The 27,713-nt window shown below is 42.6% G+C and overlaps 2 protein-coding genes across 2 annotated transcripts in view; one reads left to right on the plus strand and one right to left on the minus strand.

The window, feature by feature from the left end:
- Positions 1–1,242: 1,242 nt before the first annotated feature.
- LOC131892779 (protein giant-like) lies at positions 1,243–3,200 on the plus strand. Its single transcript, XM_059242625.1, has 2 exons — positions 1,243–1,841; positions 2,136–3,200. The coding sequence occupies exons 1-2, from the start codon at positions 1,610–1,612 to the stop codon at positions 2,747–2,749; spliced, it is 846 nt and encodes a 281-aa protein (XP_059098608.1). The 5' UTR covers positions 1,243–1,609; the 3' UTR covers positions 2,750–3,200.
- LOC131892768 (atrial natriuretic peptide receptor 1-like) overlaps positions 2,737–27,713 on the minus strand; it is a gene marked incomplete in the record, with an annotated part of 134,836 nt that continues 109,859 nt past the window's right edge. The window contains 8 exon segments of the mRNA XM_059242614.1: positions 2,737–3,942; positions 4,011–4,102; positions 4,178–4,276; positions 4,974–5,148; positions 5,236–5,304; positions 5,382–5,505; positions 6,644–6,793; positions 11,012–11,285. Of these exon segments, the coding sequence (XP_059098597.1) occupies positions 3,373–3,942; positions 4,011–4,102; positions 4,178–4,276; positions 4,974–5,148; positions 5,236–5,304; positions 5,382–5,505; positions 6,644–6,793; positions 11,012–11,285 (1,553 nt within the window).

Consider the following 27,713-nt stretch of genomic DNA (forward strand, 5'->3'; position numbering starts at 1 on the left):
CCATATTGATCCCATGAGACTGAAATTTTTGATGCGGATCTACTTTAACCTAGGCATTGACCGTGTGAAATATTATGAGATTCTGAGACAAATTGCCGTGAGGGTGAACCCACTTGACGTGGAATGCCCCGGTAGCAAATTGAACAATGAAGGAGCCCGAGAAAGAAGAGAAGTGGACTTCAGTGTTTGAACTAGCCTGGATTCTCGAGAGCTCGAAGGTGCTCTCAAAACGCACGTTAAGGCCCTACGGTCACTACAATTGACCCTAAATCCTGGGTTGGGACAAATCTCATGAATGCTTTTGAAAACGTACAGTATCAAACGCCTTATATATGAACCACCTTATTCTCAGTTTGCAACTGCAACTTCATTTTCGATAGATGCCTTAAACTTACCTTGAGTGTCGTCCAACTTTTTGGGAGACTAGCCACAATTACGTACTTTAATTTAAAAAATGACCCAGACTTGCTATTACTAAGGGCAGTCCGATTTGGTGGGGAATCTCTTTCACAGTCCATATTTCTAAATATTCGTGCTTGCTACTCTTCTTTTTCAAAAAGAGTGTCTGGTTTTAGTAAACTAATTGAACACTCTTGTCGAGCTCGGCTAACTTCAAATTTACTGGGCTTCACAATTTACCTCCACATTTTTTGCTTCTACAACAACCCAAACGAATTGACACGAAATCGCTTTAACGTGCAAGTCGCCGCACTGGTTATAAAAATTCATTTCAAAGCAACGATCAATGGCTACAGACTAGAGAGATATTTCACTTGAAGCAACGGACAAGGTAATGAATTGGATTTATTTAAGCATGATTTAGGATTGATTTATCGGCCAGTATTTGTCGAGTGTTGTATGCCATGTTGTAGGCTGATCAGGACAACGATCATTCGGAAGTCACTGTGCGTCTACTGTATTTGGGAGTTACTTTGGCCTAACTCGTCCTTTTGTTCGTCTTTGAGGACAAAACGTCATGCCGACAGTGAGAATTTCTTCGTCGCCGGGCAACCAAAACATAATGAATGATTGTGTTCTCACAACAGACGACCACGTAAAACCCTTGCTGCATAGATAGATCAGGTCCCGACAATTCCGTATTATTTTTACCCATTGGTTATTCTTCATTCCCCCACTAGAAAACAAAACCACTCCCTATGACTCGCTCAGCTATGAAAACACCTGTTTAAAGGAGCTTGCATAATATCGCCTTCAAGGGGAAAAGTTTTGAAAATACGAGGCAGGTGGCCGATAGTTTTGACCTTCTCCAGCATAATCATGAATAGTCAGTCTCCACAAGCAATGGGACCACGCGAGATTCCTTTTTAGTTGTCTTGAGTCGTTCAAGAACACGTTGTTGCTAGGGATTTGTTTTTCACCATGGATCGTCTTCAGTTTGGGTTGCAAGTCGGTGATCGCATTAATTATTTACACTGATGAGAAAGAGTATCTTCGCTGACTTTTTCAAGAGAGTTGCTTCCTATTCATGTTTCGTCAAAGGAGCGATACAGACGTATTAGTAGCTATTTATTGACTCGTATCTTGACGCTCACCGACGTTATGATTTGGTATCATTCCGACTTGTAGTCCACTACACCTCATCATCATCATGAGCCAGAAGGGTACCGTTCAAAGTGTGCGAGCCAATGCCAGCTTGAAGCCCCCTATTATCAACCCTATCTTTCTGAAGCAACTCCAGGCTTCAAATCTCAACTCCAGCCCAATCGGAAATGGTGGTCTACAAGGTAGCCATTGTGAGAGGGTCGAGGCATCCCCGCTCAAGAAGATGAATAAGGCCTTGATAGGAACCCGCTACGTATCCACAGAAAAACCCGGTTCAGGTAAGGAGCTCTCTAATTTTTACTTTTTGAACAGGCACATCTCATTGTTGCTCTTTTGAAGGAATGCATATTTCTGTTTCATCTCAACCATAAACCAACCTTCTTTACCATCGGCAGTTGTTTATTTCAATTTTTATAAAAAAGACTTCAAAGAGAAAAAGAGAGAATCGGTCCCAGTCGTGGCAATTTCCATTTCATGAATGGAACCTCCCAGATCTTGTCATGTAGAGTTGTGTGGAAATGTAAAAGAAACTTAAGCGTTCTTGATTAATCTGTTCGCAAATCCGTTTTTAGAGCACGAGCACATCAAAGAACGGGGCGCCCAAAAATGCCACGCTTCACTTAAAAATGTGACGTCTCCGAAGAATCCAAACATATCGCCATCAATGGTGGCGACCTTTTCAAATATGACAGGTTTCAAGCGGAGACGTGATGGTAAATACCTGGAACGAAGACTCAAGAACAACCTAGCAGCTAAGAAATCCCGGGATCAGAGGAAAATTCGTGAGCTCTCACTCAATGACCGGGCTGGTTCTCTCAGTCAGGAAAACGCTTTGCTGAAGGCTGAACTAAGCCAGTTGCGACGCGAGCTGACGGCCTTGAGAGTAGCTCAGTTTCAAAAAGAGGTCCTCCAAGAGCAGCAACGTACCTCCGAGGGTCTCTTTTGGCAGACAGCCACCCTGAACTTCCTAATTAAACAATTGAAACGGTCCCATCAACCTCACACCAACCGCGAGGATTCAGATCATCCATATCCACTCATCTCATCAGATTTGTGCCCCCATTTTGCTCGAGAGAGTCATGATGAGAGCCAAGAGGACGAAGCAGACGCTACTGGTGTTCAGGACGAGATTGACGTGGAAGAACACGAAATTAAGTCAGAAGTTCAAACGGATCAGGGTGACTGAGTAACTATATTTCTGTCATACGTAAATCAATAATGCACAACTGATTTGTCTTGCATGGACAAGGATAATAATAATAAATATCATTGTCATTCGTGTACGTGTCTTGGCACAAAAACGTTGCATTATTATGGTTGTTTCACGTATTCATTAATCCACGGCCGATGGATGCACTGGTTCTAAATTAAGTCAGTAGCCACCTTTGGAGTGGGCCCAGTTTTCAGCTGATGGAAGAGGAAACCACTCATCAATTTTGTCTGCAAATCCCCTCAGCACAGCAAAGGGATTGCTCATCAAATGCCGGTAATTTCAAAGCCTTTGTTGCTATTTCAGAATGAAGGCATTAAATACTAGTTCCACTTTTCTGTACTTCAAGTGAGCAAGATTTAGATCCAAATATTGTCGTTGAGGAGACCAACGAAAACAAACATTTTGTTGCAAGTTGCTCTGAGCAGATCAGTTCGAAAATTAATCGGTTGGGGATTTGGCACATTCCATTGGTTGAAGATGCAAGTCTTCACCATTTTTACAACAAATGTCACTCCTTTGTGTCCTAGGGTTAGAGCAAAACATCTTGCTTCTGAGGGTGTTCGGTCTTCTAATACGGCCGGCCCCATTCATGGTGTTCACGCCATGTGATGAGGTGGATTCCCATTACCCGTGAGGGGATCAGTCTCGGACGCATATGGGACACATGAGCCTCCTACTTGGGCATCCTCATCATCGTTCTCATCATATGAGGACTTTGTCCCGTTGGCTAAGTTAGAGAAGAGGACTCGAGACCCACTCCGGGAATTATTAGAACTGTGGTGTGTGGTTTGACCAGAGCGACGATTCGCGAGGGATGAAGACGGCGGCTTCTCCGTCACCTCCTCGTAAGAAGTGCTGACATCGTCCACTTGAAAATGGGCGTGCTTAGTTGGGACTGAGGTGGGAGTCGAATTAGGGTCACTGGGGAGACAGGAGGCGGGGGAAAGACTTGGTGATGAAGACCCAGCAGGCTGCTGCAAGTCGTCACTAAATGAGGTGGTGGTGATTTGAGGCAAGTTCCGGAGACTCGGGTGTAGAAGATTGTCGGAAGAAGCCTTGTCACAATCTTCAGTTACCGTATTTGAAATGACTGGTTGACTCTCCTCAAGTTTGGGGGGTGACGATTTCTCCCCCAATAGCCAATAAGTGGGTATCTTACCCTTGCCCTGAGAATCAAAACGTAAGACCTGGATTAATTATATGTCCTCGCCGCAAATGATGTGATTGTTCTCACCTTCACCTCAATCTCTCCTCGGGGTTCGAGCTCGAAGCAATTGAACTTGTCCAAAACAGCTTTCGTGTTCGGACTGACATGGATCTTCAAGGCTGGAATAGTAAAGCAAGTCTCTTTTCATTCCATCCAAGGATCGTCAAGAATGGAACTATGAGTATGAGCCTTACGCAATCCAGTGGATTCCATTCGACTGGCCGTGTTGACAGTGTCACCAAAGAGACAATATCGGGGCATTTTGACCCCCACCACACCGGCACAACAAGGACCTGGAAACATCGAATACAAAAGTGATCAGAGTGCCCTTGCCAAAACTTTCAAGACGACTTAGCAAACGGCATAATCTCAAGGGTTACGTAATGTTAGATAACGTTGCGCCAATATTCATGACTTCTAGGTCAGCTCAAAACACCACCAACACAGCATGAAGAAGATGGAAAGGAGGATTGTGAGGCAGAGGAGAAGTTACGAGAAGGCATAGACATGACTATGACGCCTTCCACCATGGCATAAAGTAGCGCGGGGACAAACAAACGGCCTTGGCTCATCAACATTATGATAATGATGATGGAGGGATGTGATTCTATTTCAGGTGGAAAAGCTGCTTGGCAATACAACTCGTAAGAGGAAATTAATCGAGTTGCCCCGTCTATACAGATCTTTTCAGCTTAGCATTTGACTTAACATGAATGCTCTGCTGCCATTGATTGACCTTTCACGATCACTTCCTTAATCGCACCGCTATGATTTGTTCACAAACACATAGCTTCTATAGGAAAAATGGCTCTTATACTAATCAATACTGCAAGGGAGGGGGGGGGGGGGGGGGGATAATGATTTCACAGTCATACTTTGCATTCATTGTAAGATTGCCGCTTGAGATTGGGTTTCTCTATTTTTGAAAGCAACAAGATCCACTCAAAGAGGATTGAAGAACGTGAACATGCTGCAGATTTTTTAACGGACCTGTGTGAATGCCTATCCGGAGTTGAAGTTTGTGCTCCGGTTTGTGTCGCACTTCGAATGTCTTCACTCGTTCCAAAAGGCTCAAAGCCATCCGAGCAATCTCTTTGGCATGTCGATCGCCATTCGTTGTGGGTAGACCCGATACCACCATATAGGCATCTCCAATGGTTTCAATCTAAATAAAGGAAATCAGAAAGTCGACGGCAAAAACAACAACAAAATGAGTAAAATATCTCTATCTTCAATATTGGATTTTTCTTACCTTGTAGACGTCAAAGTCTTCAATGACGTTGTCAAACACCGTGTATAGATCGTTCAAAAGATCAACCACCTGAAACATGTCAATTAAGTGAGACAGTTACGGAATGGGTTGACTGGGCTGCTGAGAGTTAAAAGAAAGAAACCTACATCAAGGGGTTTACTTTCCGCAGACAAGGCCGTAAATCCGACAATGTCACTGAAGTAGATGGTCACATCGTTGAAAGTCTCGGCTATCACGTTTTCGCCACGAATCAATTGATCAGCGACACTCCTGAGCAAACAAAGCAGAATTGAGTGGGGTTAGTTGGCCTTCGTCTAGGATTGAACCAAATTTTACATTTATCGCTACCGAGACAAGGTCAAGGTCACCCCCTCTTTATGATATTCCAACATACGGTATGTCTAATTGTGATATCGCCATGATTAAAGAATTGATCTTTTTCAGATGAGTTCTTTCAAAGATAGAGCAAGGGAATTGCTACTACCATTAACAATCTACGCCCAGGGGATGGGAGATAAGTGTGTGATCGCATCCTCTGGTGCTATTTCCATCCAAACCAACATCTCAGCTTCAGTTGCTAGATTTCTGACCAACACAGTGCGTCCAATTCTTAGGGCTTCGGTTGGGAAACCGACGATCATGTTTCCTTTCGGCTTCCAATTCCCTTGATCTTCGAATTACTGCCTCGAACCCAAGCGCCCGGAATGCATAATAAGATACCCTGGCACTACGTGCACGAAAAAACCTGCCAGTTCCAATGGAATATTGGGAACATGGCATTGCCAATACCGGCGAAGGCACTATTGAAATTTTGACCACGTTCAAGAACAGCACAGAAAATGGCCGACGGTAGGTAGACAGGTACATAGGCTAGCTGGCTGAACACCATCGACGTCAGAGGCAAAATTCGAATTTAAAAGTAGCCTGTGGCAACCAGATCGGTGCCATGAAAATACATCATCTGATTTTTGGATAGATCGACAAGACAGCTACTGCACACAGTGGTCCCTTTTGGGACTACCTTATTTTGGCAACTGAAAATTCATCACGTTTTCCCTGATAAGGCACTGAAGCTCTTAAAACCGTTCACTTCAAGCCATAGCGAGGCTATGACAATGAAGTACAGTGCCGAAAGTAGCCACTTGAAGGCCATTTTCAGCGCCTGCTTTGCCTTGGCATATCAAATAGTTAGGATATACATGATTATGTGTGTGACGATGATTTATCGGAGGTCAACCATATTTCTTGGCCATTGAGTTTCAAAAGTAAAGAAGTCAAATGAGTTTAAAAAGCCACTTTTGGGGACTTTGGCCTCCGAAGACAGAGCCCATCTGGCAACGCTGCTAATTACCGTGATGATTTTCAGCCCTGTTCATTGGAAAATCAAATGATGATATGATTATCTTACTGTGGCAGAAGCTCATAGAGCACCTCTTGGCATTTCCTCTTCTCCTCAAGGTAATCCTCCGTTCGTTCATTGACCAAGGCCTCTAAGTTGTTGGCGTATTGCTCCATTCGGTTTAAGAGGTTGTCCAGTAAGCTCCTGCTGTCGTTATCTCTGAAATTCAAGAATTGTAGCTCAATCAGTGTTTTTATTGTCATTATTGAATGTGACTGGCACCTGTAGGCTAAGCAAAACAAATCTCAACTCTGGAAAAGGCTCATTTCATTCATCAATCAGAATCAGGACCAATCTACAATAAGCCAACACTTTGAAGCTGAGAAGACAGAGGCTCGCAATTTCCATGCTCAAGAGCCAACCTCGGCTTGAAGCCTCATTGAGAGTGCTTGTGTCAGTGTGTCCCAGAGTTGTGTGGGGGGGGTATTGAGAGGAATAGGGAGAAAGAGAGAAAGAGAGCGAAAGTGGGAGTCTGATGGTCTCTGTTGTCTCCCGCTGGTTCCATTTTGTTGACACAGGAATTGCATTGGCTGCCTGAGCCCAACAGGAAAACGAAAGCTTCATCCATTGAGAGATGAGAAGGGATGGCAGGCAAGCCGGCCCAAAAAGAGTAGGGCTACTTATCCACCCATTCTCGTCACCAGATCCTTTTTATTCATACTTGTACTGGAGGGTTTCCTGAACCCATGAATGAGAGTAGACCGACGAGGGACTTTGTTCCTCGAGCAATCCCCCAAAAATCCATATCCAGGGGGAACCCACGAACGTATGTACCATACATGAAACAAGTGAGTGGAGGCTGACAGACGAAAAATGTCTTTGTCCCCGTGGTTTTACCCAATAATAGAGTTCTTGTCCACTTGAGGTAAACTCGAGCATAGCAAAGTAATATTGCTCTCATTTCGCAAATGACTCGTCAAGAACTGTACTTATGAATAGCACATCCGTCCACGCATATAATCTACCAAAGATATGCTTGCAGGGGATGTCTTGTGCATCTGTCAGACAGTATGCAGATAACAAAGGCTCTAAGTGTGTGCTTCTGTCTTGTAAAGCCACCAGCTCTCGAAGCCGTGCGAACATTGTCATAGCCCCATGATATTGTCAAATAAAATGCTGGAAGCTCGAGACGGTATCCATGAGCAATATACCAAGCAAGCAGTAGTGGTTCCACTTAACAATATCTTGGACAAATGGGAACGCAAGTACACGTATCAGGAGTCAAGTCGAGGCAGTCTTCAATTGGGAACTAGGATCAAAGGCCAAGATGGAAGCCATTCTGCTTTGTCTGTGGGAGCGTGGTGACCAAACATGAACTTACACCCAACTGCACCCAAGATTCTCCTGTTCCCTCAGAAATCTTCTCATGCCTGTGGTGCCTCCTACTTGAATGTTTGGTTATTTGGGGCTGGTGAAAGGGGGCTCTTACGTTTGGCACGCCAATGAGGAACAAGCTGGTTCATTCAAACACGCACCTATTACGAGGTCACCAACAAAGTTTTACTTTCATTCCCTTACAAATTGTACGGTGAGTAACTACACCATGATACAACAGAAATTGAACCAATGTAACCAAAAACCAATGAGGTGTTTCTAACCGCCTCTGGGCTTGCCAATAACTACAACCACCATCCGCTACCTATCAATTTCTATCGAAGGAGTATGCCAAAAGTACGATGGATGATCCAAGGCCATCGGTAATAGCCTGGTAAGTCTTTGGAAAGGAATAGTTCGTCATCAGTCAACCTTTCGTGATGAAGTGGAACAGAATCTAGATTTCCTTTGAAACCGATGTCCTCATTTGAAGCATCGCCAGCCAGAGTCTTCGAATGAATGTCATTGTTGATGGTCTGCAAATAGGTAGGCGCCACAGATCCAACCAACAACTACTTACTTAATGATGTCGCCTCTTTCGAGAAGTTGTTGGTTTTAAAAATGACATCACGGTGGAAGCCTAATTTTCTGCCGATAACTTGACTCCCAAGAAAATGTTGAACACAGAGCACATTTATTCAGATTAAGCCCACATATCACGCTATTCTGTGATATGAAAAGCCCAAAGATAGTGTCACGATGCTAAATCTGCGCAAGGGATTTGCCGTTCTTGTATGGCATTCTCCATTTTCAAGTGTGCTAAATTGTTATATTCGGAAATGGTTTTGGTAGCCAAACTATTGGAGGATTACCAATTTTCTTTAGGCTAAAATGAAACCACTTCTGATGTGGCACTAGATGTTCAATAGGTCTTTTCAATCAAAACTTTGGGTCCAATAGCAAATAGATCTTTGAGCCTGAAGAAACATTGCCAGAAGGCTTTAACGTACCACTACAGTGGTCCTTGATTTCTTTCCACCCGGTAAGGATAAGTCTTATAGTCAACCATTCGGACTGTACTGTAGTTTCTAAATGTGCGCTTTTTTGGCAGGTTTTACGTAGAACTTGAACAAGTTTTTGACCACAATCCTCGATCCAGCCTATATTCAAGGGCTAACCAGTCCAGTCAACTCTAAATCTTTTGTGGATCACATATTACATCAACATAAAGATAGCTGAGGTTGGCAATTACTTCATTTTGATTCTGATTTGACAATCTACAAAGATACAAGAGTGTAAAAAACCAACGTGGTATGTTCTGCCAGTTGTGAAATGCATCACAAATTGGGTGGTTGTTCTTTGAAATCGATTTATTATTGCATATTGGTTTTCTTGAGCCCAGCTTCTAGTTATGGATCAAGCGAGCCTGACAAGCATACTGCAAGAACGCTTTACAACAGACAGCATTACAACTGAACTGGAATCTAAATTGGCACTCAATGCTGTCGAAAGATCTTGCCAAGTGATGAAATAACTTTTCTACACTCCAGTCTAAAATCTAAATTAGAGACAAGGAGAGTCGACCAAATATTCGAAGTAATTTATGTTCAATATGAATCTGTGACCTAATGTGGGTAGGTTATGTCTGCTTTTGACCATACAATTGTGAAAAGAAGAAATTTTNAATAATCATCATTACACCTTGATAAGATGGACGACGAAGATAATGGGTGAAGTGAGGAAGAAGCATATCCAAGACCATTTTTATTTTCCTTGAAGTCGAAAGATCTTGCCAAGTGATGAAATAACTTTTCTACACTCCAGTCTAAAATCTAAATTAGAGACAAGGAGAGTCGACCAAATATTCGCAGTAATTTATGTTCAATATGAATCTGTGACCTAATGTGGGTAGGTTATGTCAGCTTTTGACCATACAATTGTGAAAAGAAGAAATTTTACAGACGTAGTAAATGATATTATGGTTACATGCCTACTGTATAGTAGCGATCCAACTTTTATTATTTGATGAATGCTCTTTGAGGCCAATTCGGAGTTGTTCCACTCCAAGTCGGGTGATTTTGGCTATGACACCGTTCAAAGTCCACATAATTAGTAGTCGGTATTGACTAGCATTTCAAAACAATGGCTCACAAATGGATCACAGCGAAGTAGTATGATTCAAATCCAGAATTGTTTGTGGAGACTTGATTTTAAGTTTGTGGTAGGAAATCATACCAACTGTCTAACAAGCCATGTACTTTGATTTCAAACGAAAATTACCAATCCGAAACGGTCATCACGACGGTGGGTTGGTAGCTGGACCTGACACGCCCCGAAAAGATCAAATCTCAGTTCTTGGCTCAACTCGTGGCATCCTTAAATCCGGTATAAGAGTATCTTTACATTACGTGAAACTTAATTTTCGTATTGCAGGGAAACGAGCTAAATTTGAAGAAAGTCGTGGATGAACAAAAGATCCAACTTATGTTGTAGATATACTACGTACTATGTTTTCTCGATCCGAGACCCACTCCTTCATTTGAAAGAATTTGACTCGGTCGCCTAAAGACTCAAAATTGATTATGTCAACACAAATCTTAACCAGACAAACTGTTCTAGTTGTTCAATCGGGAAACAAACCAATATACTGCTTTGAAAATGAGCACGGTCTGCTTTTGCTGTTGTTCTTGAACTATTTTGAACAGTATTTGATGTAAAATTCAACTGCTCAACTTTTGCATTCAACACATTATTCTTCAATTTGCTGCCTTCAAATATTCGTAGGGCGTATGTAGGCGTTGATACAGTAGCAGGATTTAAGTCAGACTTGAACAAGTTTTTGACTAGAACTCCCGATCAACCTTATATTCAAGGGCTAGCCAGATCAGCCAACTCTAATTCGTTGGTATCAAATAACATTTAAAAATAAAAGTTAAATAAAATGAATAAATTTCTCGTCTTGAACTGCTGCGGTCAGGAAGTCCGCAAAAAAACCATTGGTACAAAGGGATGCCCAGGATAAACTACATATCCACAAGTCTCTTTTCGAAGATGATGTCTTACTTGTTTAATTCCTTGATCCGCGTCCTGAGGGCAGCAAAATCGGGTCGCTCGCTTGGATCCTCCGACCAACATTCTTGCATTAACTTGTTGAGTTCCGCTTGGGGTAATACGTTGGGATCAGCTTTGGCTTTGGCAGGGGCAGGGGCCGGAGCTCCAGATGCCTCACTGCCTGCTTGACTTTCATCCGAGGCGTCCGAAACTGTCAATCGGGGACGGAGGTACTTCGGATTCCCCGCCTCGTCCAGTTGCACGTTCTTCACGCCCTCGACAATATCTGAAAATTTGAGAAATGGTGAAGTCATTTATTGATAGTCCAGCCATCTGTCAAGCTAAGTAGAGAGTCTTTTCCGACAGTGGTCATTAGTGTCCTCGCCGACTTCGCCTTCATCTTATCTCGGGAACGTTTCGTTTCTCAGAGATCGAATGACCACCAACCAGACAGCCACCCAACCAACCAACCAACCAACAAAACAAGCCGACCCCCCAATTCCCCAATGCTCTCTTTTGCCTTTGAGGATGAAATCCGAGAGGCCGGTCAGAAAATAATGTAGCTCCTTCGCCAATGTAGTACAATGGTTAGTCTTGCATTATCATGTTTCCAAAAATAATCATCATTACACCTTGATAAGATGGACGACGAAGATAATGGGTGAAGTGAGGAAGAAGCATATCCAAGACCATTTTTATTTTCCTTGAAGTATCCAGTTTATTTCATTATACGTATAATGCTACCTACTATGCAACGGCAGGATCAACCAGCGATCACCGATGACAGAAGGAGTCAGGAAAGTCGATCAGTCGAGCTTAGGCCATAACGGTTTTATAATGAATTCAATAGATTGAAACGAATATATAATGATGACGTCATTACCAAAATCCATTTCCATATTATTCTCTGAAAAGTACTCTTCTGTACGTATGATGAGGCAACAAAATCAACCAAATTTGTCGAGAAGAAGAACAAAAAGTAAACGAACCATTGTATTTGACCTCGAATGGACATGGTCGTCAAATCAAGTTGGCACTCGGTGAACTCTCCTGGTCCTGATTCGCTCTCCTGGTCCTGATGGTGTGACATCTCAGTTTCTGATGAGATGCTCACTGGTTCTCGCTCCTGTTTTCTCGTACTTGATGCGCTGCATCTTGGATCAGGGCAAGTTTCCATCTTCACTAAAGTTAGCTCATGTTGTTCCAATTTTTAAAGGGGGAGATAAGTCGCTCCCCAGTAATTACAGGCCGATTTCTCTCACTTCGAATATTGCGAAGGTGTTTGAGAAGATCATGAAGTTCAAACTTGTTGAATTTCTTGATATTCATGAAGTCCTTCCTCCTAGCCAGCATGGGTTCCGAGCACATTTTAGCACGGTTACCCAACTGATTGAACATATTGAGCGGGTTATTGAGGGACTAGAGAGTCATGAATCAGTTGATGTAGTTTATCTCGACTTTGCCAAGGCCTTTGACAAGGTAGATCATGGGCTTTTAGTTAACAGGCTCCATGAAATTGGGATCCAAGGCAGGGTTCTCAATTGGTTAAAAAGTTTCATTTCTGGTAGGAAGCAATTGGTTAAGGTTGAGGGATCCCTTAGTGACATACATGATGTCAAGTCAGGTGTTCCCCAGGGTTCGATCTTAGGGCCCCTCTTGTTTATAATATTCGTTGCCCCGCTTCAAAAGCTTAGTATCACTGCCAGTCTCTCTTCTTATGCTGACGATACAAAGTTAGTTTCTGGTAGGAATGGCCAAGATTCCAGTAGCCTTGCAAAGGACTTAAATCGAATCTACTCTTGGGTAACTGAGAGTAATATGGCCCTGAACGGAATGAAATTCCGCTCAATGACATTTGGGTCAACTCCTTTAAATACTCCACTCGTAGATAATGGAGGTAAAGATATTGAGCAGGTCTCATCTATGAAAGATCTAGGTGTAGTCCTCCAAAATAATGGAAAGTTCGATGAGCATATCCAGCTGAAGGTGGGTAAGGCTTTTCAAATGTGTGGTTGGATATATCGCACGTTTAAGTCCAGAGATAGCATCACGATGCTAACTCTGTACAAGTCGATTGTCCAGCCACATCTTGAATACGCCTCACCCATTTGGGCTCCAATGAGTTCAGCAGGTTTGCAAAAGGTCGAGCAAGTCCAAAGATGTTTCACTAGGAACATCACAGGAATGAGAGAGCTCTCGTATTGGGAAAGGTTAGAACGGTTGGGATTGTACAGTACTCAGAGAAGGTACGAAAGGTATCTGATATTGTACGTTTTCAAAAGTATCCATGAGCTTTGTCCCAACCCAGGGTTTAGGGTCAATTCTAGTGACCGTAGAGGCTTAATGTGCGTTTTGAGAGCACCTTCAAGTCTTCGAGAATCCAGGCTAGTTCGAACAATGAAGTCCACATCTCTTCTTTCTCGGGCTCCTTCATTGTTTAATTTGCTTCCCTCTGATATTCGTAGGGAATACGTAGGCCTTGTTGATCCGGTAGCATCTTTCAAGTCAGACTTGGACAAATTTTTAGATAGCATTCCAGATCAACCCTACATTCAAGGATTAGCTCGGTCTGCCAACTCAAATTCGTTGGTAGACCAAATATCATATAAAAATTGAAAGGTAATAAATAGACGAATTATAATCTTTCATTTTAATAGTACTGGGGATTACATTCCCTGTAGCGGTTAGAAAAGCCCGTGAAAAACCAAACAAAAAAAAAAAAAAAGAACTGATTAGGAAATAAGAACCATAACAATCGATCTGTTATCACCTTTCAGAATCATTCGCAATTCAATAACCTTGCCTAGATTTATAACCCCATTAACAAATTGGAGCGGGAGGGGGAACAACAGAAAGTAACACAGAAAACAGTGCCGTGGTTTCAGGATTGAACGCCAATCATAGCTTCTAACTCAGGTCTACACCTTATATCAAAACCTTGCTTATTTTTAAAACATAGACGAGACTTGGTGCCAATTCAAAAGCTTCTCAAAATGTGTTTTGGCGCAATCACAGAATAGATTGGCTCTGTTTAATTCGTTGCTCCGAGGGCTTGGCCGACACATTCAATAAGAAACTTTGTGGCTTAACTCTTTGCTGCTGGGTGGTCAAATTGATCTGCCCAGCGTCTAAACTATTTCCCAATTTTGAGGCCTGTGTCCCTCTGATCCCAGGATCAAGTCCTCATGTCAAACGCAAGCCTCGTTCTCCGGGTCCACTAGCCAAATTCCCTTTTTTGCGCCCCAGAACAAGTGAGAAAAGCCTGACAAATGTGGCAGACATTCCTCCTTTTGGTGCTGACGGCACTTGTTATCAACATAAAAGTTGGAATGAAAAAACAGTATTTCTGCGTCATCATTTTTTCATTTTTTCAAAACATCCAAGCAAGGACCAGCCGTCATTGATTTTGGGTACAGATGAAACTCACTTGGACAACTGGTTTTCCGGTAGTAATGCATGTTGACGGATGTTACGGAATGACGACGAGAGGTCCAGGAATTCATAACCAAAGCCATGAAATTCAATGGGGACAATGGCACGATCGAGCACCTGAAATCACTTTGGATTCAGGGATTCAGGGACAGCGAGTGGTTTGTCACTTTGCTAATCATCGCGAAGACTGTGTTCGTTATGGATTCCTGGAACCGTGACTTCATTCACCAAAAGCCATCACATCATCATGGTGAAACGGTGGTTCGACCAGATTCAGTTTGGTTTCACTGTATGTTCGCCCTCAATGAAACATTTTCAAACAGGCACGATGAAGATGCCACATTCACAACAAAAAGAGTTGTTTATTTTAGAAAGTCGAATGTGCGCCACAACCACTTCAAAAAGATGCAAAGCCACCGACTGATCTGACTGATGAAACCTCGGTGGTTAGTGCATGTGAATGTATGGATGTGGGTGTGCGTCTCTCTTTTCTCTCTCTCTCTCTCTCTTTCTTTCTTTCCTGCCCTCCCTCTTTCTTACTCTTCTCATTCAAGGGAAAAGGAGAGCGAAAGATGTGGATAGAGAAGAAGGAAGAGCCAGAGAGCACCCCTAGAACTGAGTTCCATTCTCAAAAAGCAACGAGAGCCATCTCGTTGGTTGGGAAATCGAGGAAGGGAATGAGAAGAAGACCAGAGAGAAGAGAGGAAGAGAGACATACTTGGACAAGGAAAGAGACCGAAAGAGCGAGCGAGAGAGAGAGATAGAGAGAGAGAGAGCAGGAGAGAGAGAGCAGGAGAGAGAGAACAAGAACCGAGCATGCCCAACCAAACAAGAGTGTCGTCGCCGACTTGCTCGAGATTCCAGTAAGTGGTGGTGGTAGTCGTCGTTGTTGTTGTTGAGAATGGGCATCACAAGACGAGAGACGACGGATGGAGAATGTGAAAACCTTCATTCCCATCAGCGGCGGCGAAGGCATCAACCGCCGGTCGGTTAACCAAAATCAAGGCTGCAGGTTCGAGACCTTTCTTGGGGCTCATTGAACGGTAGACCCAGCCACCAAGGGCACTCCAGAAATTTAACAAGTTCATCAGATTGAATAGTTATCCTCATACTCGCCACTCTCTGAGGAGGTTTTGTAACACGGCGCCTTCGGATCCAACGGTTATCTCAGGGCTATAGAATGCGATGTCAGGGCCCTTTTGGCCTATAGCTAATGTCTGTGTCACTCCTCATGAAACGCAAGAGATACCCAAGCTCATCAAGGGAGATTGATCTCTGACGTTCAACCACCCTTGATCAGCATGTACCCAAGTCAAACAATCTGTACGACGAGAGGAAGTGCGTTACGTGAACACGACAACAGTATGTACAACACAACTTGGGCCCATCATCCAAGATGCTCGCCCTGCGTAGGTCAATGGGCCCCGGTACATTTTTAAGAAGACCCGCCATGCCTTGATCATGCCTTGATAGCAAACGAGGGCAGATTCCACCACTGAGGTGACTCAAGCCCAAGCTCCTGCCTGTGGCCGCTGCACCAAGCAAGACGCATCGTGGACCGAATGTGAACGACCCATCTTGGAGCAAAGCGAACGTGTATCCATCCCTGCCTTCCCAAAGAGCTCGCTTCTTCTCTTCTCTTCATAGTTCTTTCTCTCCTTGGTCCATCCACTCTGCCTGCCTGGTCCATACATTCATACATTCTGTGAGAGGACCAGGAGGGAAGAGTGTTACTTAAGCTTCTTTCAACACTATTGCTTCCTCTATCCCAAAGTCTACGTACGTACGAGATCACCCACCATCTACCTAACCATCCATCCAACCAACCACAACCAAGGAAGCACAAAACGAATTTTAGGCCGGTTTCAAGCATCGGGCTTTCCCTTCAATCGTGCTCAACTTTGGTCTTTGGGTGTTCTCTCTGACTAAATGGGTCTGGCGTCTTGGAGTGAGTGCTTTTTTGGCTGCTTCGCTCCTGTTGAACTACGACTTCATCTCTTGGGCCTGATTTCTCTGTTTTCGTTTCTGTCGCCGACCTTTCGTGACGTCACAAAACGAGCATGTTATGGACCCTCTCACAACACCTTCCCAAAGTTCGATTTGTCAGACGGGATCCTAGATGGAAAAAGGAGCAAAGACCGGCTCAATAACGGGCATGGATGGTCATAAATCAATACAGCCTTGATAAGAGGGATCTCTTGAGGCAGTGGGGAAAGGGAGGGGGAGGGGCGGGCGGAGGGGCGGAAGAGAGATAATAATTATCCTTGAAGTGGTAACAGAGCTACTGTACTGGGGGCGGTTTTTGGGCTCTTTCTTTTGAAGTAAAAGCTTGATTCCCATTGAATTCCAAGGACTGGAAATGGATGGTTGTTGAAGAATTCTAAACTGGTACAAATGCAAGAAAAGCCTTTTTTATTTCAGAAATAGCACCCTCTTTTGCAAATGATTTCGATATGTTGACCATTTTTCAATGTAGCAACACAATGATCATTACAGTTTTGTTTCAGACACCCTGGATTAAATCCAAACCATCCTTTAATCAGTTGATAAGGTTTGCTGAAGAGGACCCTCCTTAATGAAGGCTCTCCAATGTTGTTTGTAGGTACATACTGTAGTTGGTCTGGCCATAATGAAATGGAGTTCTTGTGGTTATCCCCCACCCCCCCTCACGTGTGCCTTAAGAGAAGCTTTGGGAAAGAGGTAACAGGATAGCAGGCTTTCTTTAGATGCCTTGAAATACTAACACGAGTCAGGCTATTCCATGTTGTGCCTGCGCGCATGGCTTGGTTTATTCCGGGGACTACAGCAAAAAAGCATTCTTGAGTCGTCCTATTCAAATGAAATCATCAAAATGGGTCATATGAATAAAAAAAAATGTGAAACCAACATGAGTCGGGGTTGGAAGAAAAGGTCATTCATTATATTTTTGACCAAGATAACTTGAGCTGTTCGGCTCATTAAACTCCAAGAAGTGATAGAGCAGATCGGAAAGAAATGACCTTTAAAAATGTCATAGATGACAAATGGCATCACACGGCTAAAACTTGATTCATATCTTGTTGAATGGTCCAAATCACGAAGCCTAGAATTGGTTCAAGCTCTCTCTCTCTCCAACTGAAGCCCGTTGGTAGTTACAAAGGTCTGGCAAATGCTTGATAACCAAGGTTATCTTTGACCTTGCTCGTTTTGAGGTTGGCTTGATTGGGCATGCTTCTTGCCTCATTTTGCAAAACCAGTAATAGTTGGGCAGAGTAAGGCTAAAATACAATTAGAGAGCAAACAAGCTTTAAAGGGCGCTAATTGCTAACTTGTTAGATTCCCAACTTTGGGCCCAATTTGCTCCACTTTTTAACGCTTTCGTTCAAGCCTGGTTATCAAAAATGATAAATGATGAAGTTTTGAGCCACAGCTTGAGTTCACTATTCGAGCTCATCAAAACACGAGATTAAACATCCAGCACGATAACATATGCTTTGTCTCGTTTCGGGTGTGAATGTTGATCTTTGAAATTCTAATCGACTTCTTCTTTTCCATTGGTAACCTACAACACTTTTTAAATTTTAGTCCATCTATGCGCAATTACTGACGACCATGATTGCTTGCGCCATCTTGTTATCTTGAGCAAATTGAATCCTGATTCCGTGAGATCAAGTGGATCTGATCGTGCACTCTCAATCATCTAGTTCAAAAAGGGCTCAATTTCAGTCGGAGCGGGTCGTTAAGTTGGTCGATCGAAGGCAGATATTTTTCTCAAGGGCTCTTAAGGTACTCATACAGAATAAATAACCTTTTAGCTCTTCTTGTTGTTTAAGTGAGCTTTCTCCATTGACGATAGTATTGTTTCGTGATTGAAGAGGTAGTAAGAAATATTTTGGATTGGACAGGGATCAGCTGCAACTAAAGTGTGACATGGAAGTCTTGGCCTCAAGGAAGTGACACCACCTTGTGTTCAAGTGTATCAATCTATTGAATTCAGTAACCATTGTGGCCTACAATCGATACATTGATTGGCTTAACTCTCTTTGCCATGTTTGATCTCTAGCCGATGTTTTTTACAAGTGCTGGCTTTCAATGTCCACGTCATGTTCATGCGGGAAACATGAATGGGTCCAAAACTTTCCTAACTACTGTACGTACACGACACACGAAGGGAGATTGATTTAGGACTCGCTCGCTAGATTTGCCTTAATATGAATCATGATGCAGTTTCACTACAAAGGATGAATTTTATTGGGACATGTTTATATAAAGTTGAAAAATTAAATTGCATGGCTACATTAGCGGGATTTTGTGAAGTAATTCTTGACCCAATTCTTGCAACCAAGGTTATCGAAAGGGTTGTTTTGATCAGGCTAGTCATTGTTGATCATTTCAAAGTATCTTTCTGTTCTTTTTGTTGTCCACGATTCTCCTATAAGTAGAGAGAAACTTGGGCTGGATCTTGAAAACAGAGGCAAAACTGGACAACAAAATAGGAGAGGTTTAGTTCGCCATATCAGAACAGAAGGCACCATAAAATGGTCAGTAGTAGCACAGTCACTAACATCAGTGGTAGTGGTAGTGGCAGCGGCAGCGGCAGCGGCAGCGACAGTAGCAGTAGCAACAGCAACAACAACAATAACAACAACGAAGAAAAAAGAACAAAAGAGCAACGAGAAGAAACAGAGGCCAATACTAGTCGTTAATATTGGTTCAAGACTTTCTGAACCAGGCCTGCGTTCAGGCGATTGCTTCGAGACTACTGAGATTCAGACGTTTAGGAGCGAAAAAGGGGCAAACAAGGAGCAGACCTTTTTAGCTGGTGTTATTGCGACCTGAACCTGGATTACGAACCACTCTCATAGTAGACCTTCGACCATTTGCCATCCATCCGCTCAGCTCTCGTCTTGAATCAAAATAGTTCACCATAGCAAGGTTAATTGAATAAACATGATCGAGCTCAGCCTTTTTATATATCTAACTCACAAATCTAAGCTCGGATTACTATTTGAGACCGATAGCAAAATTTAATACACACTCCACTCCTGGCTAACAAAATAGCGTTTGGCCCATCAATCCAAACGTGTGGCAAATCATTTTGAGACTGATGCAACACTTTAGACAGGTAAATGTTTTATTTTACATTGAGCGAATCAATCATAATCGCTCAAATCTTAGGGTATGCCTGTGACCCAAAGCAATGCCTAAAAGGTTGGTGCATGGTATGGCATAAATATGCCAGACAACATAAGTCAGTGGTTCAGAAATTGGATCGCTACAAGGGAATGAAGAAGCTGTCTACTCGACAGATCCCAATCTCCTGAGCTTCCTAAATGGCTTCAATCCATTCCCGCCAATCGATATAGGGTGTCTGCACGTATTTACCTACGTAACTTGGGGACAGAAGCAATTAGTTTCTAGTCAAATTCTGCAAAGGACATGCCAATCCCAGATTTTATCGACAAAATGTAAAAACATTCTGCCACTTAATTCGCAATTTCAGCATTTCAAAAAAATTCTTTAAAAGATACACTCTGACCTTATTCATAGTATGTTTATCCGAACTCGGGTTTCGTTTTGTGATGGAATGTAAAGACGAACAAGGGACTGGTCCGGCCAAACAGTCCACTATGCAATGTTAAACGGACGATAATCTTCTCCCTAGGTATTGCTCGTCTCAAAAACTGGTATTTGGACCTCCCTATCAGAGTCTATTGTAGTTCAATACTCGTAGGATAACAGAAATTTTCTTTTATTTACATATTGTAACAAGTTTATTTGCATTTTTTGGGCAAATTTGTTGTCAATAAAGGCCACATTTAATGCAATTTTAGACCGGGCCTAGTTGTTTCATTTGAGCATTCAAGAAATTTAAACTACACGATTATGCGGCAGAGGGCGTACTACCTCGGCACTTTTGCCCTGCTTTCTTGCTATAAGGCCCTTATTTGCAACGTCAGACAGCCCAAACAAAACGGGAAAAGGCAATGTGAATTGCTAAATAACCTACTCTTGACTTGCCGTGAAAGTGATTTCTTTTCCGGATGCTAGATGACGCAGGTCACCAATTATGCATTATATCTTAACAGAATTAGCCAAAAACAACACAAATGCATTAAAATTAAATATCGAGGATTATTCCCAATCGGCCTTTTATTTGGCAGAAACTGACTCGTAGAGCGCCCTCTAAAGTACAGAACGTAAACCATATTTCGTGCAACGTAAGAGGGCTATTAAGCCGAGCGCTCCAAAAAGTTTTAGTATCGAATCAAAGAGACAAGTTGCACAACAGCATGCACAGCGACAAACAAGCTGAATCAACGCAACATTTTTACTCTCTACATTTTCTTCAGGCAATCTATGGGACATTTTATCCTGACGACTCTCATGTTTACCTCAGAATATGGTTCCAAGAAAAAGTCAATTGATTTTCTCAGTGAAGCAATGGCGCAAGACTAATCCTAAAAAAGTAGAATGAAGTGCTAGGTTTACCATTCCTTGACCACTTATATATTTTGCCACTGAATAACAATTGATTCTAAATTCGTCCAAGAGAGTGTCAAATTTGGCTGCTTGAAAAAGTCACATCTCAAAAAATGGCCCATTGAACCGTAGATGGTGAATTTTCTGACATTGACAACTCCAATTTGATTCCGTCTGGTGAAAATGCCAACTTAGTTCTCTGTCCGAGTACCTTAAAACTCATACACGAACACGGAACCGTTGCTAAAGGGTAGGCAACCTATAATTCATGAACCTTTGTTTTTGGCAATGATAATATTCCCAAACCTTGGCTGCGATAACCACGAGGTGAACATCCGTTGGGAACTTACCATGTCCGCCGCTAGATTTCCTGGAACAAGGAGCCGAGTAAGCGTACTCGAAGGGTGAGCGACTTTCGTCCAGGAGTTGGAAGGACATCTTGCGGCAATGAACGCAATCCATGGTGCAGACTTTCTTGACGGGCGAGCTGATCATTCTGCGTAGTTCAATCGAACAGTTCGAGATGGCGCTCTGCCCGCCAGGAGAGCAAGGAGCCTCCAAAAAGATGATTGGCGATTTGGGAGGCGTGCTTCCACTGATCAAGGAGCTGTTCGAGCTTCGTCGACCACTCACATCACAAATCACGGTGGTGGGGATTTGGATATTATCCATCGTGCGGCGGCGGATTTTGTCACTCATGGTTCAATTTCAAGATTGGGCAGCACTGAGTGCCACCTGTCCGGAATATTCAGATGAGTGTAAAATCGGTAAATATGTTGGGTAGGTGTTGAGTAAAAATTTCCCCTCACATTATTTCACATCCACGGCGAGCTCAAGTGTGTTGGAACAGATTGACGATCTCCATTGGCCATTCATGTATCTGACTTGGAATGATTCACGATTCACACCGCTGACTCGCGGGCCTGAACGTTTTTCATATTTGCTAACATAATGATTTCTATTCAGATTTAAGTCAATATTTGCCCTCGATCTTATTTCTCGAAAGCCAGCCCAGGGAGCACCAGATTGTGTTGCCCTTGCCCGCGAAAATCGATCCCATCGTTTAAAAAGAACCGTGAATGATTCCAGAGTACGGAGATGAAAGAGAATGTTGAATTCATGAGGAAATTGCCTGTCCCGTTCTCGGGAACTTATCGAAGGGATCATTTGGGAGGAACTGCTGCCTCCCTGACTTTGATCCAATAAGAGGCGCACGAATCAAAGGATCCAATCCTGCTTGTGCAAGCTTGAACTCCTTAAACTAGGTAGATGTACCAAATCAAGAGTTTCAACAAATCTCCAAGAGTTGATCATCTTGAACGACCAGGGTACCTTGGATATGGTGTTTTCGCCGAACTTCGCAGTCACCCCCCAAGAAGTTCGCTTATCTGGAAAGACACTCAAAGCAACTTTGGAGTGCGAGGCTTTCAAAAGACTGTTTGGGTCGCAAGGCTCTAACTGACCGTATTTTCCCGAATTATCCAAGGCAAACGGAAGGAGGTAGATCCACACCTAATAATGTCATATCTGGCTTTGTTAACATGTCATTTTTTCTCTCTCAGTTGTTTCAAAAGCTGTAGTGAACTTAGCAGTTGTGTTCCATGCACTAAGTCCAGCGTTATTTTACTAGTCTTTTTTTTTGATGATCAACCTGAGCATATTCTAATTCGAAGAAGGCAGGATAATAAAATGCAACCCATTCGAATGGAACAGTCTGGAATCATTATGAAATTCTAAAAAATAGAGCGTCATAGGCTCCGAGATTAGTTTTTATGTGCCTAGTTTTGGAACAAATCATTCCAGATGAAACAGATTGGTTGGTCTTTGAGCAGATTTATTACCTTGAGCGGTAATGCTGTTTGTGGCAAGTTTTCCCGTTGCTGCGGATGTTCTTTGCATTTTGTTTTTCACTTTTGTCATGGTTTTTGGTTCCGCTGATTCCTTTGCTTGTGGGTTCCGTGGGGAGGTTTAGCAAATAAATCAATGAACAGGGTTTCGATTCTGACAATCCTAGCAAACATTTCATCTGGTTTCAAAATAAATGCAAATCAAACCACCACCATTTAATGGTTGTTGCAAAGATGCATCTTGACAATTTTATCTTTTTCTATTTTGGAAAGTGTCATATTCTAGTCATCGATATCAATTTACATTTACCATTACTCATGCTCCTACCATCGTACTCGCCATAGACATTTTCCCTTATTATAAATACTTCCACAAACGAACAATAAACATCTAGTCAACAGCCACCATCCGGCAATTCTACAGAAAGAGAGGCGTCCTTTCCCTGAATTCGATCAGTTTCATTGTTTGAGTTTTGTTGTCGAGAAATCTCCAACAATTGTCCCCCCTTGTAAAGAGCAAAGCCATGGCTGTAATCTAACAAAAAGGACTATTCCTGATGAGACTATTTATCTGTTGCTATGGGTTCGCTGAATTGCAATCTTAGCATTGCTAAGCCACGTCGGTTTTTTTACTCATAAATCATGTATGCTTTCACAAGGCAAAAAAAGATAGTGGCGGTGATGAAAAACCTCGTTTCCCTCCCTCCTTTGAGCTCTAATGCGATTTGATTACTGGCTTGAAAGTCTATTTGAAGGGTGGCTGGCTCACTGGAAAACCAACTATGGACGAACCAAGCGCTCCTCCCATCTTGAAAGGAGATCTGAAGTAATCCAAATCAACGCCAAACACGGGCAATCGAACACGATGCGTCGCTCAAACAAATGCTGATTCAAATACAAGGATTCAGGCCATAAGCACAGGTGAATTGATGGCTCGCCATAAAGGACGCTACATGAACTAAGATAAGTTGATTGGTCGTCCTTCTGCACACGTTCGCTAACGTGAAAGTGCTGTTTTATTTTTCACTCTCAGTCGACTTATCGTTCCTAGAACTCAGATCTGCTCCTAGTAACATTGATCACATTTTTCGCTCGCTTTTGATTGATGTAACATTGGACTGGGTCAGTCATGAAATGGATGTACCTATCGTATGCATGTGAAGTGGCTAAGGTTGATATGGTCTTTCTAAAAGACCAGCTCCATGGAGTTCCCTTTGATTGAAACTCCTCGAAAAAAGCTCGTTCGGCGAATGGGCCAAAGCAAACATTTTCTTTCTCAAGCCCTTGGGCCTGGACCAACATTTTCGAGAATCTCAGCCAAAGTCCTAGATGCGGATAAAGAAATGTCTTGACTGAGACGCCAAGCCAAATCCAATGTTGATTACTGCCCGCGTGTTCGATCCAGGACGACGACAACAATGGACGGAGACAGGTGTAAAAATTGGGAATTCTACCCCAATCAATCAAATGCGATGTCCCTCATTTTAATTGCTGAAGCCGGTGTGAAGAAGAAATGTTGAGCAAATTTTGAGTTTTACTAATTCCAGCGTTTGAATCATAATGTATTCGTTGTAAAAACTCCATGCAATACATAAAAGGCAAATCATGTTTGATTTAACCTTCAAGTCGAAACATGCTACCACAAGCGTGTTTAGCTACATCAGTCACCTTGTCTTTAGTTACGACAGCTTTAAAACTTGGACACGGTACAGTTATTCGATTGACTTGAAAATTGAAGAGCAAAGTAAGTCTTTGCAAAAGCAGTTTCATTTCACTGCCGGAAGAGTCCGATCGATTGTTCCCAATTGAGATCGACAATTGTGTCCTCAGTATCACTGTCCAATATTTACGCAGTCCTGACAACAACCAACCGTGTGGTGTGTTTTTCTTTGAGATAACACTACCAGAGTACTCTCGCTTCGAAGTACATCCATCAATGGCACGAGAGCCTGGCGAATATACATCTGCCTTATTTGCCATGGACATGTGTACAATGTAGTACACGTACATGCAGAGTGGGACATTCAGCCACTTCATGGCTGGTATTTTCTCTCAATTCAATTACACTACAATGGTTTGCCTCGAAGAATAGCTCTTCATCTATCGCTTGGACAGGCATGCTCGGAATGGGGAAATCTGAATCTGATTACCATTCGATTCGTCATCATTTGGAGAAAGAATAAAGGGACAGTGCTGATAAGTTATTAATCAAGAGCTGACTTGAACGGAATACGATTTACTTCAGTTCCAAGACACGTCCGTTACGCCCTATTACCGTGATAGACCAACGTCTCGTGTGTCTTGTGTATATCTTCATGCTCAATGTTCCAATGGCTTTAGAACAGCTTGGCTTGCATTTCTGGTCAACGATGAAAAAACTGCGGGTTTTAGGTACACCTCATTTATTTGGCGTTTTCGGCTTTATAGGTATAGACCATTGATACCTCTTTGGTGCCTTTTAAAAACGCATTCGTCATGGCCAGTTGACCAAACTAAGATTAAGGCGCCAGAATATTCCTTTTTGGTTGACCAGTGTCTGTCTTCGTGTCAAAAGATTTGGGATGGAACCGCCTCTTCCACGATCCTCGACGATTTATCGGACAGCCTTTATTCCACTCGTTCCAATGCAAAATGTGGTGCTTGGTTGGACTGAAGAACACCAATTCCTTCATCTAGTGAGAATGAACATTCTTGAGGCGTGGGAATGTTTATGCACCTTGGTGAGTCCATTCATAGATGACTGAGGAGACTGTTGATAAACGAACCAACCTCTTTTCCTCACCCTGCAACCTAGTGCTTGGAGTTCTTTTGTGCCACCACTTCAGGAGATGAAAAGGATGCAAGAAATGAACCTTACAAAACATTTTTTTGCGAGAAAACAACCATCGTCCCATAAAATTCTGAAGGCAGTCCACAATCTTTGTCGAAACCCTTTAAAAGCCATCCATCGAAGCAGGAAAGTAGTTTATGGCAAAATGAAATTGTAGTCCTTGAGTCTCAAAACTCAACCAAGCTAAATATTTCGCTTAAACCAAGCAGACCAAGTGTAATCTTGAATTCATCCGAAACAGGACATTTATCTGATGGGTGTCATTTCATTTGAAAATAATGGATGAATTTGATGGGCTATATCAAGGATTTGGAATCGTGAGTTCGAACGAGCCGATATGGCATGAGTAGAACTAACAAGCAGGCCTGATCTAGAGGTTGTTTATCTGCCAACTACATTCCTAGATTTGTTCGACTCCTGATCTGACCGAGTTCAGATCAGCCGTAAGTTTAACTAATAACAATAGTCGCGAACTATCAACAGCTTTTGCAGTCACTCCCCAGGGTGAGGTAATTACTAATGCATCTGGTGCGAAACGGCAATATTCATAATCATATTCAGAACACAGACCGCTCACATGCAGGTTTCTGACGCTGGAATACATCAGCAAGCTCAAACAAACCAGATGGTCCAGGATAATAGGATGAATAAATCCACAGTTCTCATATCTAGTATCAGATGGTCCACCTGAAGCTTGGCATCAGCTGAAAATACCTGATGTGGATCGGCAAACTTTCAATTGGGATAGCCGCGCCCTCTTTGTTGCTTCAAAACCGCTAAGTTAGGGTAAACCATCTTAAGAAGCTGAAGAATGTTAAAATTTACGAGGAGTCTTGAAGGTGGTCCTGGAAGGATATTTAGGCATTTTACCATCAACTCATAGCGAAAGCCAAGCTGGCATGTGCCAACTGTACTATAAGACCTATTTTGCGTACATCGTTTACAAGGAGAACTTGGCCAACATGATAAATAAGCTATGGAATCAGTGAAAACACGGAGCAATTATGTAGGATTTTCTGCCACTTTTTGCGTCTTCTTGGCAGAAAATTGCATAAAGATATCGTCTTTTGGATGGTAAAATACGGAATGGTAATTGTATCAGGGAAAATCAACTTCATAAAGTAACAAGTGAATTTCACTCATGTCTTTCCATTATGTCAATCTTCTCATTTTTTTCATTTGTACAGCATGGAGGCACTGTAGGAGTTTGAGCTAATTGCCAACATCCTAAATCATTATAGCAAGATGATTTAAAGGAATGTAAATATTTCCTATTTGTGGCGTTTGCTGTCAAAGGGTGGAAATGACGTTTACTAATTTCTCTTCGCTTTATTTCATGCTTATGGTTCGTCAAAGAAATTCAGCAAAATATCAAATATCAATTTGAAATGCTCAATTTATATTATCGAAAAGGAGTTGGGAGGAGGTCCCCAAGGGAGCAAATCAGTCTGGATTGATAATGTATTCTTCTTTCCTTTTCATAATAAACCACGATGACAAGATGCTCGCAACAATGAGGAAATAACGTGGCCTCTGAGTTTGGGCTTGGTTTGTTGCCAAGGAGATCCTAACTTGGACTTTCCCGAAAGCATGCAAATATGTTGAAGCTCTCTTTTTCTACTACTTTTTTCGACACATCTCGCCCTGCTCGCACAGACAACAGAACAAAGATTGATTGACGAGCTCTGTTGACAAGGTCATGGAGACTGTCGGCAGGATTAAATTTTGATGCCATCGCGGTGCATAAAAATGGGTATTTCTTTCCCAAAGCTGAAATTCTGCGGATAAACTAAAGGCCACTTTTGAATGGAAATGTTTCTGAATTACCAAAGTTGAGGGTACACTTGGTGGGAGACCTCCATCGGGGGGATACAGAGGTCGGTTTCCTCGACCATAGGAAGGAAACGAGAAAGCCTCTCGAGGAAGGGAAAAGGGGGAAAAGTTTTAGTGGTAGTGTGCAGAACAAACTAACCGCCAACTTATTTTCAAAGCCAATCCGATGGGCCTGATCCAGACGTGAACTAAAGAGCACCAAGAGTAATCCTATGAAGTCGTTGGCCAATTGATAACCCTAACTGACGTGGTTCTCGCTCCAATAATTCCGTGAACTTCAGCAACAACGTTCATCTTGTGACCGTAGACA

This window comes from Tigriopus californicus, chromosome 1, assembly GCF_007210705.1.
Source record: "Tigriopus californicus strain San Diego chromosome 1, Tcal_SD_v2.1, whole genome shotgun sequence".
NCBI classification, from domain to species: Eukaryota; Metazoa; Arthropoda; class Copepoda; order Harpacticoida; family Harpacticidae; genus Tigriopus; species Tigriopus californicus.